Here is an 18,347-nt window from a genome sequence, read left to right on the forward strand (position 1 = left end):
AGTCTGTGACAGGAAAGCATTCCTCGGGCTCCTCTGGACATAATGACCGTGTGGGTTGGAAGGTTGGGAATTAGATTTCTCTGCATTCCAAAATACTTTAGCATTAAGGCGTTAGATTGGGGGGTAAGACCCTGCGGTAGACTAGTGTCCTGTCCAGGGGGTGTCCTGGTACATCAAGCTGCCTCACTACAGAAACAGGAGATAAACTAGCATCCTGTCCAGGGGGTGTCCTGGTGCATCAAGCTGCCTCACTACAGAAACAGGAGATAAACTAGTGTCCTGTCCAGGAAGTGTCCTGGTACATCAAGCTGCTACAGAAACAGGAGATAGACTAGTGTCCTGTCCAGGGGGTGTCCTGGTACATCAAGCTGTCTCACTACAGAAACAGGAGATAGACTAGTGTCCTGTCCAGGGGGTGTACTGGTACATCAAGCTGCCTCACTACAGAAACAGGAGATAGACTAGTGTCCTGTCCAGGGGGTGTACTGGTACATCAAGCTGCCTCACTACAGAAACAGGAGATAGACTAGTGTCCTGTCCAGGTTGGTGTACTGGTACATCAAGCTGCCTCACTACAGAAACAGGAGATAAACTAGCATCCTGTCCAGGGGGTGTCCTGGTGCATCAAGCTGTCTCACTACAGAAACAGGAGATAGACTAGTGTCCTGTCCAGGGGGTGTACTGGTACATCAAGCTGCCTCACTACAGAAACAGGAGATAGACTAGTGTCCTGTCCAGGAAGTGTCCTGGTACATCAAGCTGCTACAGAAACAGGAGATAGACTAGTGTCCTGTCCAGGGGGTGTCCTGGTACATCAAGCTGCTACAGAAACAGGAGATAGACTGTGTGTTAGCATCCCTCACTGTACTGTGTGTTAGCATCCCTCACTGTACTGTGTGTTAGCATCCCTCACTGTACTGTGTGTTAGCATCCCTCACTGTACTGTGTGTTAGCATCCCTCACTGTACTGTGTGTTAACATCCCTCACTGTACTGTGTGTTAGCATCCCTCACTGTACTGTGTGTTAGCATCCCTCACTGTACTGTGTGTTAGCATCCCTCACTGTACTGTGTGTTAGCATCCCTCACTGTACTGTGTGTTAGCATCCCTCACTGTACTGTGTGTTAGCATCCCTCACTGTACTGTGTGTTAGCATCCCTCACTGTACTGTGTGTTAGCATCCCTCACTGTACTGTGTGTTAGCATCCCTCACTGTACTGTGTGTTAGTATCCCTCACTGTACTGTGTTAGCATCCCTCACTGTACTGTGTGTTAGCATCCCTCACTGTACTGTGTGTTAGCATCCCTCACTGTACTGTGTGTTAGCATCCCTCACTGTACTGTGTGTTAGCATCCCTCACTGTACTGTGTGTTAGTATCCCTCACTGTACTGTGTTAGCATCCCTCACTGTACTGTGTGTTAGCATCCCTCACTGTACTGTGTGTTAGCATCCCTCACTGTACTGTGTGTTAGCATCCCTCACTGTACTGTGTGTTAGCATCCCTCACTGTACTGTGTGTTAGTATCCCTCACTGTACTGTGTTAGTATCCCTCACTGTACTGTGTTAGCATCCCTCACTGTACTGTGTGTTAGCATCCCTCACTGTACTGTGTGTTAGCATCCCTCACTGTACTGTGTGTTAGCATCCCTCACTGTACTGTGTGTTAGCATCCTTCAGTCTAACATTAGGACCAGTATTCTGATGTCCACTGTGACCTCCTGTCCTTTACTCTGATCTCTTCTCTCTCTCTCTTTCTCTCTTCTTTCTGTCTTCTTTCTGTCTTTCTTTTTCTCTCCCTCTCTCCCCCTCTCTTTCTCCCTCTCCTCTCTTATTTCTTTCTTTCTCTCTCTCTCTCTCCCTATCTCTGTTCTTCCTCTCTCCTCTCTTCTTTCTTTATTTCCCTCTCTCTCTCTCTCTCTCCTCTCTCCTTTCTCTCTCCTCTCCTTTCCTCTCCTCTCATCTCCTCTATTCTCTCTCTCTCATTCTCTCTCTCTCCTCTCTCTCTCTTATTTCTCTCTCCTCTCCTTTCCTCTCCCCTCCTCTCTTCTCTCTCTCTCTCTCATTCACTCTCTTCTCTCTCTCTCTCCTCTCTCCTTTCTCTCTCCTCTCCTTTCCTCTCTTCTCTCTCTCTCCTTCTCTCTCTCCTCTCTCTCCTCTCTCTCTCTCTCTCTCTCTCCTCTCTCTCTCTCTCCTCTCTCTCTCTCCTCTCTCTCTCTCTCTCTCCTCTCTCTCTCTTCTCTCTCTCTCTCTCTCTCTCAGTCCTAGGGAACAACAGTCCTCTGTGCCATCCCGTTTCTCTCTGCCCCTGAAAGGAGAACCATCCTGCCTCACACAATCCCTCTTTGTCTGTCATAATTAGCATGCTGGCCACCAGAAATGTCTCTCGTATACATGCAATGTCACTTAGTTGTACCAACGCTGATGTACTGTTATTGTGATTACTGTTTGTCATATGAATGTAAACAGATAAAGAGACGATTGACCTCCCTCTGCTCTGCATAGCTGAACTGAAGGGATTTATTTGATTCACTTGATTCACACAAAGGATGGATGACAGAGAGGAATCAACAGGCCCTGAACTGAAGGAATATATATTTGATCTGATTCACTTGATTCCCTCAGAGAATGGGTAGGCAGAGAGGAATCAACAGGCCCTGAACTGAAGGAATATATTTGATTTGATTCACTTGATTCACACAAAGGATGGATGACAGAGAGGAATCAACAGGCCCTGAACTGAAGGAATATATATTTGATCTGATTCACTTGATTCCCTCAGAGAATGGGTAGGCAGAGAGGAATCAACAGGCCCTGAACTGAAGGAATATATTTGATTTGATTCACTTGATTCACACAAAGCATGGATGGCAGAGAGGAATCAACAGGCTCTGAACTGAGGGGATATATTTGATTTGATTCACTTGATTCCCTCAGAGAATGGGTGGGCAGAGAGGAATCAACAGGCCCCACAGAAAGCAGAGAACTGGGTCAGGAGAATCTGTATTGCAGCAGTGCAGAAGTCGATTGCTCTCATTGAATTTTTTATCAATCCTAAATGTAGGTTTCGTCTCCCGCCTCCCTTTTTACAGACCACCCCGTGGTCTCTCCTCAATCAGAGCCCTCATTCCAGACCTCTTTCCCTCTTCCCCCTGTTCAGTGTCTACAGTAGAGTAGAGGAGGGGGGGTAGATGGTTCCTTACCCTCCCTGACATGCTTGGACAGACAATCAACTCTGCTTTTATAGGACGCCCAAACGAGAGTGGTCTGGCTCACGTTAAGAGGACTGCTGAAAGCAGAGGCCCGTTGTGGTGGTGGAACCTGTGTGTCACTATGCCATCAGTGATTGGGTGAAAGCCCTTCTTACATCAGCTGATATCTCAAAGTGCTGTGCAGAAACCCAGCCTAAAACCCCAAACAGCAAGCAATGCAGGTGTAGAAGCACGGTGGCTAGGAAAAACTCCCTAGAAAGGCCAAACCCTAGGAAGAAACCTAGAGAGGAACCAGACTATGAGGGGTGGCCAGTCCTCTTCTGGCTGTGCCAGGTGGAGATTATAACAGAACATGGCCAAGATGTTCAAAAGTTCATAGATGACCAGCAGGGTCAGATAATAATAATCACAGTGGTTGTCGAGGGTGTAACAGGTCAGAACCTCAGGAGTAAATGTCAGTTGGCTTTTCATAGCCGATCATTCATAGTCTCCCTACCGCTCCTGCTGTCTCTAGAGTTGAAAACAGCAGGTCTGGGACAGGTAGCACGTCCGGTGAACAGGTCTGGGTTCCATAGCCGCAGGCAGAACAGTTGATGACCTGTAGATTGAACTGGTATGTAGACCAAATAGCCACAGGCAGGACAGTTGAAACTGGAGCAGCAGCACGGCACCAATAATATATATCTTATCTTCTGGGGATGTGTAGCAGGCAGTTGAATTTGGGCATGCATTTCATCCGGACGTGAAAATACTGCCCCCTGTCACCAAGAAGTTAAAGGTTGAGACAAAGGTCTGCGTCTCTCACATGGGTAGGCAGACCTTTCAATAAAAATGGAGCTCTATAGGAGAAAGCCCTGCCTCCAGCTGTTCGCTTAGAAATTCTAGGGACAGTTAGGAGGCCTGCGTCTTGTGACCGTAGCGTACGTGTAGGTATGTACGACAGGACCAAATCAGAAAGATGGGTAGGAGCAAGCCCATGTAATGCTTTGTAGGTCAGCAGTAAAACGTTGAAATCAGCCCTTGCCTTAACAGGAAGCCAGTGTAGGGAGGCAAGCACAAAAGCATGGATGCATTTTTCTGCATAATTATTTTACAGAAAGTTTCTGATTTTTGCAATGTTATGTAGATGGAAAAAAGCTGTCCTTGAAACAGTCTTCATATGTTCGTGAAAAGAGAGATCAGGGTCCAGAGTAACGCCAAGGGCCTTTACAGTTTTATTTGAGACGACTGTACAACCATCAAGATGAATTGTCAGATTCAATAGAAGATCTCTTTGTTACTTGGGACCTAGAACAAGCATCTCTGTTTTGTCCGAGTTTAAAAGTAGAACATTTGCAGCCATCCACTTCCTTATGTCTGAAACACAGGTTTCCAGCGTGGGCAATTTTGGGCCTTCACCATGTTTCATCGAAATATACAGCTGTGTGTCATCTGCATAGCAGTGAAAGTTAACATTGTGTTTCTGAATGACATCATCAAGAGGTAAAATATATAGTGGAAACAATAGTGGTCCTAAAACAGAACCCTGAGGAACACCGAAATGTACAGTTGATTTGTCAGAGGACAAACCATCCACAGAGACAAACTGATATCTTTCCGACAGATAAGATCTAAACCAGGCCAGAACTTGTCCGTGTAGACCAATTTGGGTTTCCAATCTCTCCAAAATTATGTGGATTGATGGTATCAAAAGCAGCACTACGGTCTAGGAGCACGAGGACAGATGCAGAGCCTTGGTCTGATGCCATTTAAAGGTCATTTACCACCTTCACAAGTGCAGTCTCAGTGCTATGATGTGGTCGAAAACCAGACTGAAGCGTTTTGTATACATTGTTTGTCTTCAGGGAGGCTGTGAGTTGCTTAGTTTCCACAGTGTGTGAAGTGCTGAAGCTTAATTTAGTACCAATCTGTTCCAGTGTGTGGAGTGCTGAAGGTTCGTTGAGTACCAAACTGTTCCAGTGTGTGGAGTGCTGAAGGTTCGTTGAGTACCAATCAGTTGAGTCAGTGTGTTGGCAGCAGCCACTCAATGTTAGTGGTGGCTGTTTAACAGTCTGATGGCCTTGAGATAAAAGCTGTTTTTCAGTCTCTCTGTCCCAGCTTTGATGCACCTGTACTGACCTCGCCTTCTGGATGATAGCGGGGTGAACAGGCAGTGGCTCGGGTGGTTGTTGTCCTTGATGATCTTTATGGCCTTCCTGTGACATCGGGTGGTGTAGGTGTCCTGGAGGGCAGGTAGTTTGCCCCCGGTGATGCGTTGTGCAGACCTCACTACCTTCTGGAGAGCCTTGCGGTTGTGGGCGGAGCAGTTGCCGTACCAGGCGGTGATACAGCCCACCAGGATGCTCTCGATTGTGCATCTGTAGAATTTTTTGAGTGCTTTTGGTGACAAGCCAAATTTCTTCAGCCTCCTGAGGTTGAAGAGGCGCTATGGCGCCTTCTTCACGGTGCTGTCTGTGTGGGTGGACCAATTCAGTTTGTCTGTGATGTGTATGCCGAGGGACTTAAAACTTACTACCCTCTCCACTACTGTCCCATCGATGTGGATAGGGGGGTGTTCCCTCTGCTGTTTCCTGAAGTCCACAATCATCTCCTTAGTTTTGTTGACGTTGAGTGTGAGGTTATTTTCCTGACACCACACTCCGAGGGCCCTCACCTCCTCCGTGTAGGCCGTCTCGTCGTTGTTGGTAATCAAGCCTACCACTGTTGTGTCGTCTGCAAACTTGATGATTGAGTTGGAGGCGTGCGTGGCCACGCAGTCGTGGCTGAACAGGGAGTACAGGAGAGGGCTCAGAACGCACCCTTGTGGGGCGCCAGTGTTGAGGATCAACGGGGTGGAGATGTTGTTACCTACCCTCACCACCTGGGGACGGCCCGTCAGCAAGTCCAGTACCCAGTTGCACAGAGCGGGGTCGAGACCCAGGGTCTCGAGCTTGATGACGAGTTTGGAGGGTACTATGGTGTTAAATGCTGAGCTGTAGTCGATGAACAGCATTCTCACATAGGTATTCCTCTTGTCCAGATGGGTTAGGGCAGTGTGCAGTGTGGTTGAGATTGCATCGTCTGTGGACCTATTTGGGCAGTAAGCAAATTGGAGTGGGTCTAGGGTGTCAGGTAGGGTGGAGCTGATATGGTCCTTGACTAGTCTCTCAAAGCACTTCATGATGACGGAAGTGAGTGCTACGGGGCAGTAGTCGTTTAGCTCAGTTACCTTAGCTTTCTTGGGAACAGGAACAATGGTGGCCCTCTTGAAGCATGTGGGAACAGCAGACTGGGATAGGGATTGATTGAATATGTCCATAAACACACCAGCCAGCTGGTCTGCACATGCTCTGAGGGCGCGGCTGGGGATGCCGTCTGGGCCTGCAGCCTTGCGAGGGTTAACACGTTTAAATGTTTTACTCACCTCGGCTGCAGTGAAGGAGAGGCAGCAAGTTTTCGTTGCAGGCCGTGTCAGTGGCACTGTATTGTCCTCAAAGCGAGCAAAAAAGTTATTTAGTCTGCCTGGGAGCAAGACATCCTGGTCCGTGACTGGGCTGGTTTTCTTTTTGTAGTCCGTGATTGACTGTAGACCCTGCCACATACCTCTTGTGTCTGAGCTGTTGAATTGAGATTCTACTTTGTCTCTATACTGACGCTTAGCTTGTTTGATTGCCTTACGGAGGGAATAGCTGCACTGTTTGTATTCGGTCATGTTTCCAGTCACCTTGCCCTGATTAAAAGCAGTGGTTCGCGCTTTCAGTTTCACGCGAATGCTGCCATCAATCCACGGTTTCTGGTTTGGGAATATTTTAATCGTTACTATGGGAATGACATCTTCAACGCACGTTCTAATGAACTCGCTCACCGAATCAACGTATTCGTCAATGTTGTTGTTTGATGCAATACGAAACATGTCCCAGTCCACGTGATGGAAGCAGTCTTGGAGTGTGGAATCAGATTGGTCGGACCAGCGTTGAACAGACCTCAGCGTGGGAGCTTCTTGTTTTAGCTTCTGTCTGTAGGCAGGGAGCAACAAAATGGAGTCGTGGTCAGCTTTCCCGAAAGGGGGGCGGGGCAGGGCCTTATATGCGTCGCGGAAGTTAGAATAACAATGATCCAAGGTTTTGCCAGCCCTGGTTGCGCAATCGATATGCTGATACAATTTAGGGAGTCTTGTTTTCAGATTAGCCTTGTTAAAATCCCCAGCTACAATGAATGCAGCCTCAGGATATGTGGATTCCAGTTTGCAAAGAGTCAAATAAAGTTCGTTCAGAGCCATCGTTGTGTCTGCTTGGGGGGAATATATACGGCTGTGATTATAATCGAAGAGAATTCCCTTGGTGGATAATGTAGTCGACATTTGATTGTGAGGAATTCTAAATCAGGTGAACAGAAGGACTTGAGTTCCTGTATGTTGTTGTGACCGCAAGGTTAATTTAGTACCAATCTGTTTCCAGGTTGTGAAGTGCTGAAGGTTAATTTAGTACCAATCTGTTTCCAGTGTGTGAAGAGCTGTCAGTGATATGTGGAATTTAAATGATGGTGTGTTTTTTAAATGTTGATGTAGCCTAAATACTAATGCTTCCTGACTTGTGTCCAGTCAGCAGACGTGTCTGACCAGATCCTTCGGGTGGTGGCCCGGTCCAGTCGCCTAGAGGAACTGGTTCTGGACAACGCAGGACTCACGAGGTGACTCCCCTCCTTTATATCGCCTGTTCTCGTCCTCTCTGTCTCTCTGCTGCCTCCTTCTCTCCGTATCACCCCTGGTGTCCTCTCTGTCTCTCTGCTGCCTCCTTCTCTCCGTATCACCCCTGGTGTCCTCCCTGTCTCTCTGCTGCCTCCTTCTCTCCGTATCACCCCTGGTGTCCTCTCTGTCTCTCTGCTGCCTCCTTCTCTCCGTATCACCCCTGGTGTCCTCTCTGTCTCTCTGCTGCCTCCTTCTCTCCGTATCACCTCTGGTGTCCTCTCTGTCTCTCTGCTGCCTCCTTCTCTCCGTATCACCCCTGGTGTCCTCTCTGTCTCTCTGCTGCCTCCTTCTCTCCGTATCACCCCTGGTGTCCTCCCTGTCTCTCTGCTGCCTCCTTCTCTCCGTATCACCCCTGGTGTCCTCTCTGTCTCTCTGCTGCCTCCTTCTCTCCGTATCACCCCTGGTGTCCTCTCTGTCTCTCTGCTGCCTCCTTCTCTCCGTATCACCCCTGGTGTCCTCTCTGTCTCTCTGCTGCCTCCTTCTCTCCGTATCACCCCTGGTGTCCTCTCTGTCTCTCTGCTGCCTCCTTCTCTCCGTATCACCTCTGGTGCCTGGAACACTTCACTCTACTTGTCTATCTACCTCTGTGTTTCTCTCTCTCTGTGTCTCTCTCTCTCTCTCTCCCTCTGTGTTTCTCTCTCTACCCCTCTCCCTCTGTGTTTCTCTCTCTCCCTCTCCCTCTGTGTTTCTCTCTCTCTCTCCCTCTCCCTCTGTGTTTCTCTCTCTCTCTCCCTCTCCCTCTGTGTTTCTCTCTCTCTCTCTCTCTCTCTCTCTCTCTCTCTCTCTCTCGTGAGGTTTGTCAGAAACAGTTGTCTCTGTGTGGTACCAGTGGTCCTGACACAGCTGTCTCAGTTAGAGTTAGTTAAAGAGTAACTCACAATGTGCTGTTGTTTTCTATGGCTGTAAGTAACACACATACTGTGGTAGATATCTGACTGGTTTTATCTGATGTAAAGTCTCTCTCTCTGTCTCTGTCTCTCTCTCTGTCTCTCTCCCCCCCTCTCTCTCTCACTCCCCTCTCTCTCCTCCTCTCTCTCTCTCTTTCCCCTCTCTCTCCTCCTCTCTCTCTCTCTCTCTCCCCCCCTCTCTCTCTCCCCCTCTCTCCCTCTCTGTATCTCTCTGTCTCTCTCTCTCCCTGTCTCTCTCTCTCCCCCTCTCTGTCTCTCTCTCTCTCCCCCTCTCTGTCTCTCTCTCCCCCTCTCTGTCTCTCCCTCTCTCTCTCTCTCTCTCCCTCTCTCTCTCTCTCTCTCTCTCTCTCTGTCAGTAACACACATACTGTGGTAGATATCTGGCAGGTTTTATCTCACGTAAATGTTTCCTCTCTCTACAAAGGGATTTTGCACAGAAGCTGGCGAATGCCCTCTCCCATAACCCCAACTCAGGACTCCACACTGTCAACCTTGCCAATAACCCACTGGAGGATCGAGGTATGACTCTACTGCCCTCCTCTATTTTCTAATACATTTATACTGAGTACTACTATAGCCCCTCCACTCTAAAACGTTTGACCGGTAGTGTATATATGAGTACTACTATAGCCCCTCCACTCTAAAACGTTTGACCGGTAGTGTATATATGAGTACTACTATAGCTCCTCCACTCTAAAACGTTTGACCGGTAGTGTATATTTGAGTACTACTATAGCCCCTCCACTCTAAAACGTTTGACCGGTAGTGTATATATGAGTACTACTATAGCCCTAGAGCTCAATCTCACTCACTTTCACTCAGCAGAGAGCTGCTTCTGACTACTAGAATAACCCTCTAAATCTATCACTCAGCAGAGAGCTGCTTCTACTAGAATAACCCTCTAAATCTATCACTCAGCAGAGAGCTGCTTCTGACTACTAGAATAACCCTCTAAATCTATCACTCAGCAGAGAGAGCTGCTTCTGACTACTAGAATAACCCTCTAAATCTATCACTCAGCAGAGAGAGCTGCTTCTGAGTACTAGTGTAGCCCCTCTAAATCTATTTAAATTGGAATCCCTTTGCCCTTGATCAAATATTAAACTCTTGAACTCTCAGATTATTGTGAATTTGAATCTGGTGATTCAGTGAGTGTGTTTTGTCATCTAGCTGTCTCATTCCATTGAGAATATCTAATGCATTTGAAGCCTGTCCCCGTCGTTGATGATAGTGTCTGTGACTCTCTGCGTTGTTGTGTTGTCGAAGTATAGAGAAGAAGAGTTAACAGAATGTTCTGGACTCTTGTTGTTGTGTTGTCGAAGTATAGAGAAGAAGAGTTAACAGAATGTTCTGGACTCTTGTTGTTGTGTTGTGGAAGTATAGAGAAGAAGAGTTAACAGAATGTTCTGGACTAGAATAGAACTCTTGGAATGTTTCCTGCTGAACTATGAGAGCAGGTTAAACATTTCATCACCTCTGGACGGGTGGTGTCTTTCCTGCTGAACTATGAGAGCAGGTTAAACATTTCATCACCTCTAGATGGGTGGTGTCTTTCCTGCTGAACTATGAGAGCAGGTTAAACATTTCATCACCTCTAGACCTGTGGTGTCTTTCCTGCTGAACTATGAGAGCAGATTAAACATTTCATCACCTCTGGACGGGTGGTGTCTTTCCTGCTGAACTATGAGAGCAGGTTAAACATTTCATCTCCTCTAGACGGGTGGTGTCTTTCCTGCTGAACTATGAGAGCAGGTTAAACATTTCATCTCCTCTAGACCTGTGGTGTCTTTCCTGCTGAACTATGAGAGCAGGTTAAACATTTCATCTCCTCTAGACCTGTGGTGTCTTTCCTGCTGAACTATGAGAGCAGGTTAAACATTTCATCTCCTCTAGACCTGTGGTGTCTTTCCTGCTGAACTATGAGAGCAGGTTAAACATTTCATCTCCTCTAGACCTGTGGTGTCTTTCCAACTCACAGCATTTAAAGAGACGCTAAAATATCCTGCGTCTCTTAGATTTACCAGCAACATCTGTCCTCATGTAACATGTATCGTCAAGAGACAGTTGAGTTGTACAATCTGTCTTTAACCAAACGCTAAGCGGCCTGTATTAGAATGAAGACTGAGTGTCTGTGTGAACAGAGATGTAGTTTGCCTTCCCATGTCGCTCTCCTCGGCAGCTCAGGGAAAATGAAGGCAGGGAATTGAAATCCCCAGTCTGTCTGATATCATGGTACTTGTATCGCCAAATGACTGAGTGTTGCTTTCCATTCTGCTGTTTCCTCCAGGAATCACCTCCCTGGGAGCACAGTTCGCCAAACTCCCTAAGGGACTCAAGCATTTAAACTTTTCCAAAACCTCATTGTCACCCAAAGGTAATGACTGGAGTTTCTCGCATTCTGACACATGCATGGAAAACTTGTATTCAACTTCCTTACAAATTAACCACAGACAGTTCTCTAATGTTTAACATCCACAGACAGTTCTCTAATGTTTAACATCCACAGACAGTTCTCTAATGTTTAACATCCACAGACAGTTCTCTAATGTTTAACATCCACATACAGTTCTCTAATGTTTAACATCCACAGACAGTTCTCTAATGTTTAACATCCACAGGGCTGCTCTCTAATGTTTAACATCCACAGACAGTTCTCTAATGTTTAACATCCACAGACAGTTCTCTAATGTTTAACATCCACAGGGCTGTTCTCTAATGTTTAACATTCACAGACAGTTCTCTAATGTTTAACATCCACAGACAGTTCTCTAATGTTTAACATCCACAGACAGTTCTCTAATGTTTAACATCCACAGGGCTGTTCTCTAATGTTTAACATTCACAGACAGTTCTCTAATGTTTAACATCCACAGACAGTTCTCTAATGTTTAACATCCACAGACAGTTCTCTAATGTTTAACATCCACAGACAGTTCTCTAATGTTTAACATCCACAGACAGTTCTCTAATGTTTAACATCCACAGACAGTTCTCTAATGTTTAACATCCACATACAGTTCTCTAATGTTTAACATCCACAGACAGTTCTCTAATGTTTAACATCCACAGGGCTGCTCTCTAATGTTTAACATCCACAGACAGTTCTCTAATGTTTAACATCCACAGACAGTTCTCTAATGTTTAACATCCACAGGGCTGTTCTCTAATGTTTAACATTCACAGACAGTTCTCTAATGTTTAACATCCACAGACAGTTCTCTAATGTTTAACATCCACAGACAGTTCTCTAATGTTTAACATCCACAGGGCTGTTCTCTAATGTTTAACATTCACAGACAGTTCTCTAATGTTTAACATCCACAGACAGTTCTCTAATGTTTAACATCCACAGACAGTTCTCTAATGTTTAACATCCACAGACAGTTCTCTAATGTTTAACATCCACAGGGCTGTTCTCTAATGTTTAACATCCACAGGGCTGCTCTCTAATGTTTAACATCCACAGGGCTGCTCTCTAATGTTTAACATCCACAGACAGTTCTCTAATGTTTAACATCCACAGACAGTTCTCTAATGTTTAACATCCACAGGGCTGTTCTCTAATGTTTAACATCCACAGGGCTGCTCTCTAATGTTTAACATCCACAGGGCTGCTCTCTAATGTTTAACATCCACAGACAGTTCTCTAATGTTTAACATCCACAGACAGTTCTCTAATGTTTAACATACACAGACAGTTCTCTAATGTTTAACATCCACAGGGCTGTTCTCTAATGTTGAACATCCACAGACAGTTCTCTAATGTTTAACATCCACAGACAGTTCTCTAATGTTTAACATCCACAGACAGTTCTCTAATGTTTAACATCCACATACAGTTCTCTAATGTTTAACATCCACAGACAGTTCTCTAATGTTTAACATCCACAGGGCTGCTCTCTAATGTTTAACATCCACAGACAGTTCTCTAATGTTTAACATCCACAGGGCTGTTCTCTAATGTTTAACATCCACAGACAGTTCTCTAATGTTTAACATCCACAGACAGTTCTCTAATGTTTAACATCCACAGACAGTTCTCTAATGTTTAACATCCACAGACAGTTCTCTAATGTTTAACATCCACAGGGCTGCTCTCTAATGTTTAACATCCACAGGGCTGCTCTCTAATGTTTAACATCCACAGGGCTGTTCTCTAATGTTTAACATCCACAGGGCTGCTCTCTAATGTTTAACATCTACAGGGCTGCTCTCTAATGTTTAACATCCACAGACAGTTCTCTAATGTTTAACATCCACAGACAGTTCTCTAATGTTTAACATCCACAGACAGTTCTCTAATGTTTAACATCCACAGACAGTTCTCTAATGTTTAACATCCACAGACAGTTCTCTAATGTTTAACATCCACAGACAGTTCTCTAATGTTTAACATCCACAGACAGTTCTCTAATGTTTAACATCCACAGACAGTTCTCTAATGTTTAACATCCACATGGCTGCTCTCTAATGTTTAACATCCACAGACAGTTCTCTAATGTTTAACATCCACAGACAGTTCTCTAATGTTTAACATCCACAGGGCTGCTCTCTAATGTTTAACATCCACAGGGCTGCTCTCTAATGTTTAACATCCACAGACAGTTCTCTAATGTTTAACATACACAGGGCTGTTCTCTAATGTTTAACATCCACAGACAGTTCTCTAATGTTTAACATCCACAGACAGTTCTCTAATGTTTAACATCCACAGACAGTTCTCTAATGTTTTACATCCACAGACAGTTCTCTAATGTTTAACATCCACAGACAGTTCTCTAATGTTTAACATCCACAGACAGCTCTCTAATGTTTAACATCCACAGACAGCTCTCTAATGTTTAACATCCACAGACAGTTCTCTAATGTTTAACATCCACAGACAGTTCTCTAATGTTTAACATCCACAGACAGTTCTCTAATGTTTAACATCCACAGACAGTTCTCTAATGTTTAACATCCACAGACAGTTCTCTAATGTTTAACATCCACAGACAGTTCTCTAATGTTTAACATCCACAGACAGTTCTCTAATGTTTAACATCCACAGGGCTGCTCTCTAATGTTTAACAACCACAGACAGTTCTCTAATGTTTAACATCCACAGACAGTTCTCTAATGTTTAACATCCACAGGGCTGCTCTCTAATGTTTAACATCCACAGGGCTGCTCTCTAATGTTTAACATCCACAGACAGTTCTCTAATGTTTAACATACACAGGGCTGTTCTCTAATGTTTAACATCCACAGACAGTTCTCTAATGTTTAACATCCACAGACAGTTCTCTAATGTTTAACATCCACAGACAGTTCTCTAATGTTTAACATCCACAGACAGTTCTCTAATGTTTAACATCCACAGACAGTTCTCTAATGTTTAACATCCACAGACAGTTCTCTAATGTTTAACATCCACAGGGCTGATCTCTAATGTTTAACATCCACAGACAGTTCTCTAATGTTTAACATACACAGGGCTGTTCTCTAATGTTTAACATCCACAGACAGTTCTCTAATGTTTAACATCCACAGACAGTTCTCTAATGTTTAACATCCACAGACAGTTCTCTAATGTTTAACATCCACAGACAGTTCTCTAATGTTTAACATCCACAGACAGTTCTCTAATGTTTAACATCCACAGGGCCGCTCTCTAATGTTTAACATCCACAGACAGTTCTCTAATGTTTAACATACACAGGGCTGCTCTCTAATGTTTAACATCCACAGACAGTTCTCTAATGTTTAACATCCACAGACAGTTCTCTAATGTTTAACATCCACAGACAGTTCTCTAATGTTTTACATCCACAGACAGTTCTCTAATGTTTAACATCCACAGACAGTTCTCTAATGTTTAACATCCACAGACAGCTCTCTAATGTTTAACATCCACAGACAGCTCTCTAATGTTTAACATCCACAGACAGTTCTCTAATGTTTAACATCCACAGACAGTTCTCTAATGTTTAACATCCACAGACAGTTCTCTAATGTTTAACATCCACAGACAGTTCTCTAATGTTTAACATCCACAGACAGTTCTCTAATGTTTAACATCCACAGACAGTTCTCTAATGTTTAACATCCACAGACAGTTCTCTAATGTTTAACAACCACAGGGCTGCTCTCTAATGTTTAACATCCACAGACAGTTCTCTAATGTTTAACATCCACAGACAGTTCTCTAATGTTTAACATCCACAGGGCTGCTCTCTAATGTTTAACATCCACAGGGCTGCTCTCTAATGTTTAACATCCACAGACAGTTCTCTAATGTTTAACATACACAGGGCTGTTCTCTAATGTTTAACATCCACAGACAGTTCTCTAATGTTTAACATCCACAGACAGTTCTCTAATGTTTAACATCCACAGACAGTTCTCTCTAATGTTTAACATCCACAGACAGTTCTCTAATGTTTAACATCCACAGACAGTTCTCTAATGTTTAACATCCACAGACAGTTCTCTAATGTTTAACATCCACAGGGCTGATCTCTAATGTTTAACATCCACAGACAGTTCTCTAATGTTTAACATACACAGGGCTGTTCTCTAATGTTTAACATCCACAGACAGTTCTCTAATGTTTAACATCCACAGACAGTTCTCTAATGTTTAACATCCACAGACAGTTCTCTAATGTTTAACATCCACAGACAGTTCTCTAATGTTTAACATCCACAGACAGTTCTCTAATGTTTAACATCCACAGGGCCGCTCTCTAATGTTTAACATCCACAGACAGTTCTCTAATGTTTAACATACACAGGGCTGCTCTCTAATGTTTAGCATCCACAGGGCTGTTCTCTAATGTTTAACATCCACAGGGCTGCTCTCTAATGTTTAACATCCACAGGGCTGCTCTCTAATGTTTAACATCCACAGACAGTTCTCTAATGTTTAACATCCACAGACAGTTCTCTAATGTTTAACATCCACAGGGCTGCTCTCTAATGTTTAACATCCACAGACAGTTCTCTAATGTTTAACATCCACAGACAGTTCTCTAATGTTTAACATCCACAGGGCTGCTCTCTAATGTTTAACATCCACAGACAGTTCTCTAATGTTTAACATCCACAGACAGTTCTCTAATGTTTAACATCCACAGGGCTGATCTCTAATGTTTAACATCCACAGACAGTTCTCTAATGTTTAACATCCACAGGGCTGCTCTCTAATGTTTAACATCCACAGACAGTTCTCTAATGTTTAACATCCACAGACAGTTCTCTAATGTTTAACATCCACAGACAGTTCTCTAATGTTTAACATCCACAGGGCTGCTCTCTAATGTTTAACATCCACAGACAGTTCTCTAATGTTTAACATCCACAGACAGTTCTCTAATGTTTAACATCCACAGGGCTGTTCTCTAATGTTTAACATCCACAGACAGTTCTCTAATGTTTAACATCCACAGACAGTTCTCTAATGTTTAACATCCACAGACAGTTCTCTAATGTTTAACATCCACAGGGCTGATCTCTAATGTTTAACATCCACAGACAGTTCTCTAATGTTTAACATCCACAGGGCTGCTCTCTAATGTTTAACATCCACAGACAGCTCTCTAATGTTTAACATCCATAGACAGTTCTCTAATGTTTAACATCCACAGGGCTGCTTGCTGTGAAATCATTTCCCTTTTTGATGCATGACTTATATTGTTGTTGATATTGTTGTCTATATTGTTGTTGATATTGTTGTCTATATTGTTGTCTTTTGTTGTTTATATTATTGTTGATATTGTTGTCTATATTGTTTATATTGTTGTTGATATTGTTGTCTATATTGTTGTCTATATTGTTCTTTACATTGTTGTCTATATTGTCGTCGATATTGTTGTTTATATTGTTGTTTACATTGTTGTCTGTATTGTTGTTAGATTCAAAGTATTCACCAAAGGTTAAAGCACATTATAAACTGGGTGGTTCGAGCCCTGATTGGCTGAAAGTCATTGTATATTTAAGCAATAAGGCCATGTTGATTGGCTGAAAGTCATTGTATATTTAAGCAATAAGGCCATGTTGATTGGCTGAAAGCCATGGTATATTTAAGCAATAAGGCCATGTTGATAGGCTGAAAGTCATTGTATATTTAAGCAATAAGGCCATGTTGATTGGCTGAAAGCCATGGTATATTTAAGCAATAAGGCCATGTTGATTGGCTGAAAGCCATGGTATATTTAAGCAATAAGGCCATGTTGATAGGCTGAAAGCCATGGTATATTTAAGCAATAAGGCCATGTTGATTGGCTGAAAGCCATGGTATATTTAAGCAATAAGGCCATGTTGATAGGCTGAAAGCCATGGTATATTTAAGCAATAAGGCCATGTTGATTGGCTGAAAGCCATGGTATATTTAAGCAATAAGGCCATGTTGATTGGCTGAAAGCCATGGTATATTTAAGCAATAAGGCCATGTTGATTGGCTGAAAGCCATGGTATATTTAAGCAATAAGGCCATGTTGATTGGCTGAAAGCCATGGTATATTTAAGCAATAAGGCCATGTTGATTGGCTGAAAGCCATGGTATATTTAAGCAATAAGGCCATGTTGATTGGCTGAAAGCCATGGTATATTTAAGCAATAAGGCCATGTTGATTGGCTGAAAGCCATGGTATATTTAAGCAATAAGGCCATGTTGATTAGTAATATAGCCCTAATTAATGACACTGTTACTGCAGAGGGAGGGAGCCTGATGGAACAGCACTGTTACTGCAGAGGGAGGGAGCCTAAAGGAACAGCACTGTTACTGCAGAGGGAGGGAGCCTATAGGAACAGCACTGTTACTGCAGAGGGAGGGAACCTAATGGAACAGCACTGTTACTGCAGAGGGAGGGAGCCTAAAGGAACAGCACTGTTACTGCAGAGGGAGGGAGCCTAAAGGAACAGCACTGTTACTGCAGAGGGAGGGAGCCTAAAGGAACAGCACTGTTACTGCAGAGGGAGGGAGCCTAAAGGAACAGCACTGTTACTGCAGAGGGAGGGAGCCTAAAGGAACAGCACTGTTACTGCAGAGGGAGGGAGCCTAAAGGAACAGCACTGTTACTGCAGAGGGAGGGAGCCTATAGGAACAGCACTGTTACTGCAGAGGGAGGGAGCCTAAAGGAACAGCACTGTTACTGCAGAGGGAGGGAGCCTGATGGAACAGCACTGTTACTGCAGAGGGAGGGAGCCTAAAGGAACAGCACTGTTACTGCAGAGGGAGGGAGCCTGATGGAACAGCACTGTTACTGCAGATGGAGGGAGCCTATAGGAACAGCACTGTTTACTGCAGAGGGAGGGAGCCTATAGGAACAGCACTTTTACTGCAGAGGGAGGGAGCCTATAGGAACAGCACTGATACTGCAGAGGGAGGGAGCCTATAGGAACAGCACTGTTACTGCAGATGGAGGGAGCCTATAGGAACAGCACTGTTTACTGCAGAGGGAGGGAGCCTAATGGAACAGCACTGTTACTGCAGAGGGAGGGAGCCTAATGGAACAGCACT

The 18,347-nt window shown here is 44.2% G+C and overlaps 1 protein-coding gene across 1 annotated transcript in view; it reads left to right on the top strand.

The window, feature by feature from the left end:
- Window positions 1-18,347, top strand: part of LOC135531147 (F-actin-uncapping protein LRRC16A-like) — a gene marked incomplete at both ends in the record, with an annotated part of 136,517 nt that overhangs the window by 103,406 nt on the left and 14,764 nt on the right. The window contains 3 exons of the mRNA XM_064959262.1: window positions 7,792-7,880; window positions 9,271-9,365; window positions 11,134-11,220. Coding sequence (XP_064815334.1) covers window positions 7,792-7,880; window positions 9,271-9,365; window positions 11,134-11,220 — 271 coding nt within the window. The remainder of the gene's footprint in view (window positions 1-7,791; window positions 7,881-9,270; window positions 9,366-11,133; window positions 11,221-18,347) is intronic.

The sequence above is a fragment of the Oncorhynchus masou genome, unplaced genomic scaffold (assembly GCF_036934945.1).
Source record: "Oncorhynchus masou masou isolate Uvic2021 unplaced genomic scaffold, UVic_Omas_1.1 unplaced_scaffold_1531, whole genome shotgun sequence".
In the NCBI taxonomy this organism is placed as follows: Eukaryota; Metazoa; Chordata; class Actinopteri; order Salmoniformes; family Salmonidae; genus Oncorhynchus; species Oncorhynchus masou.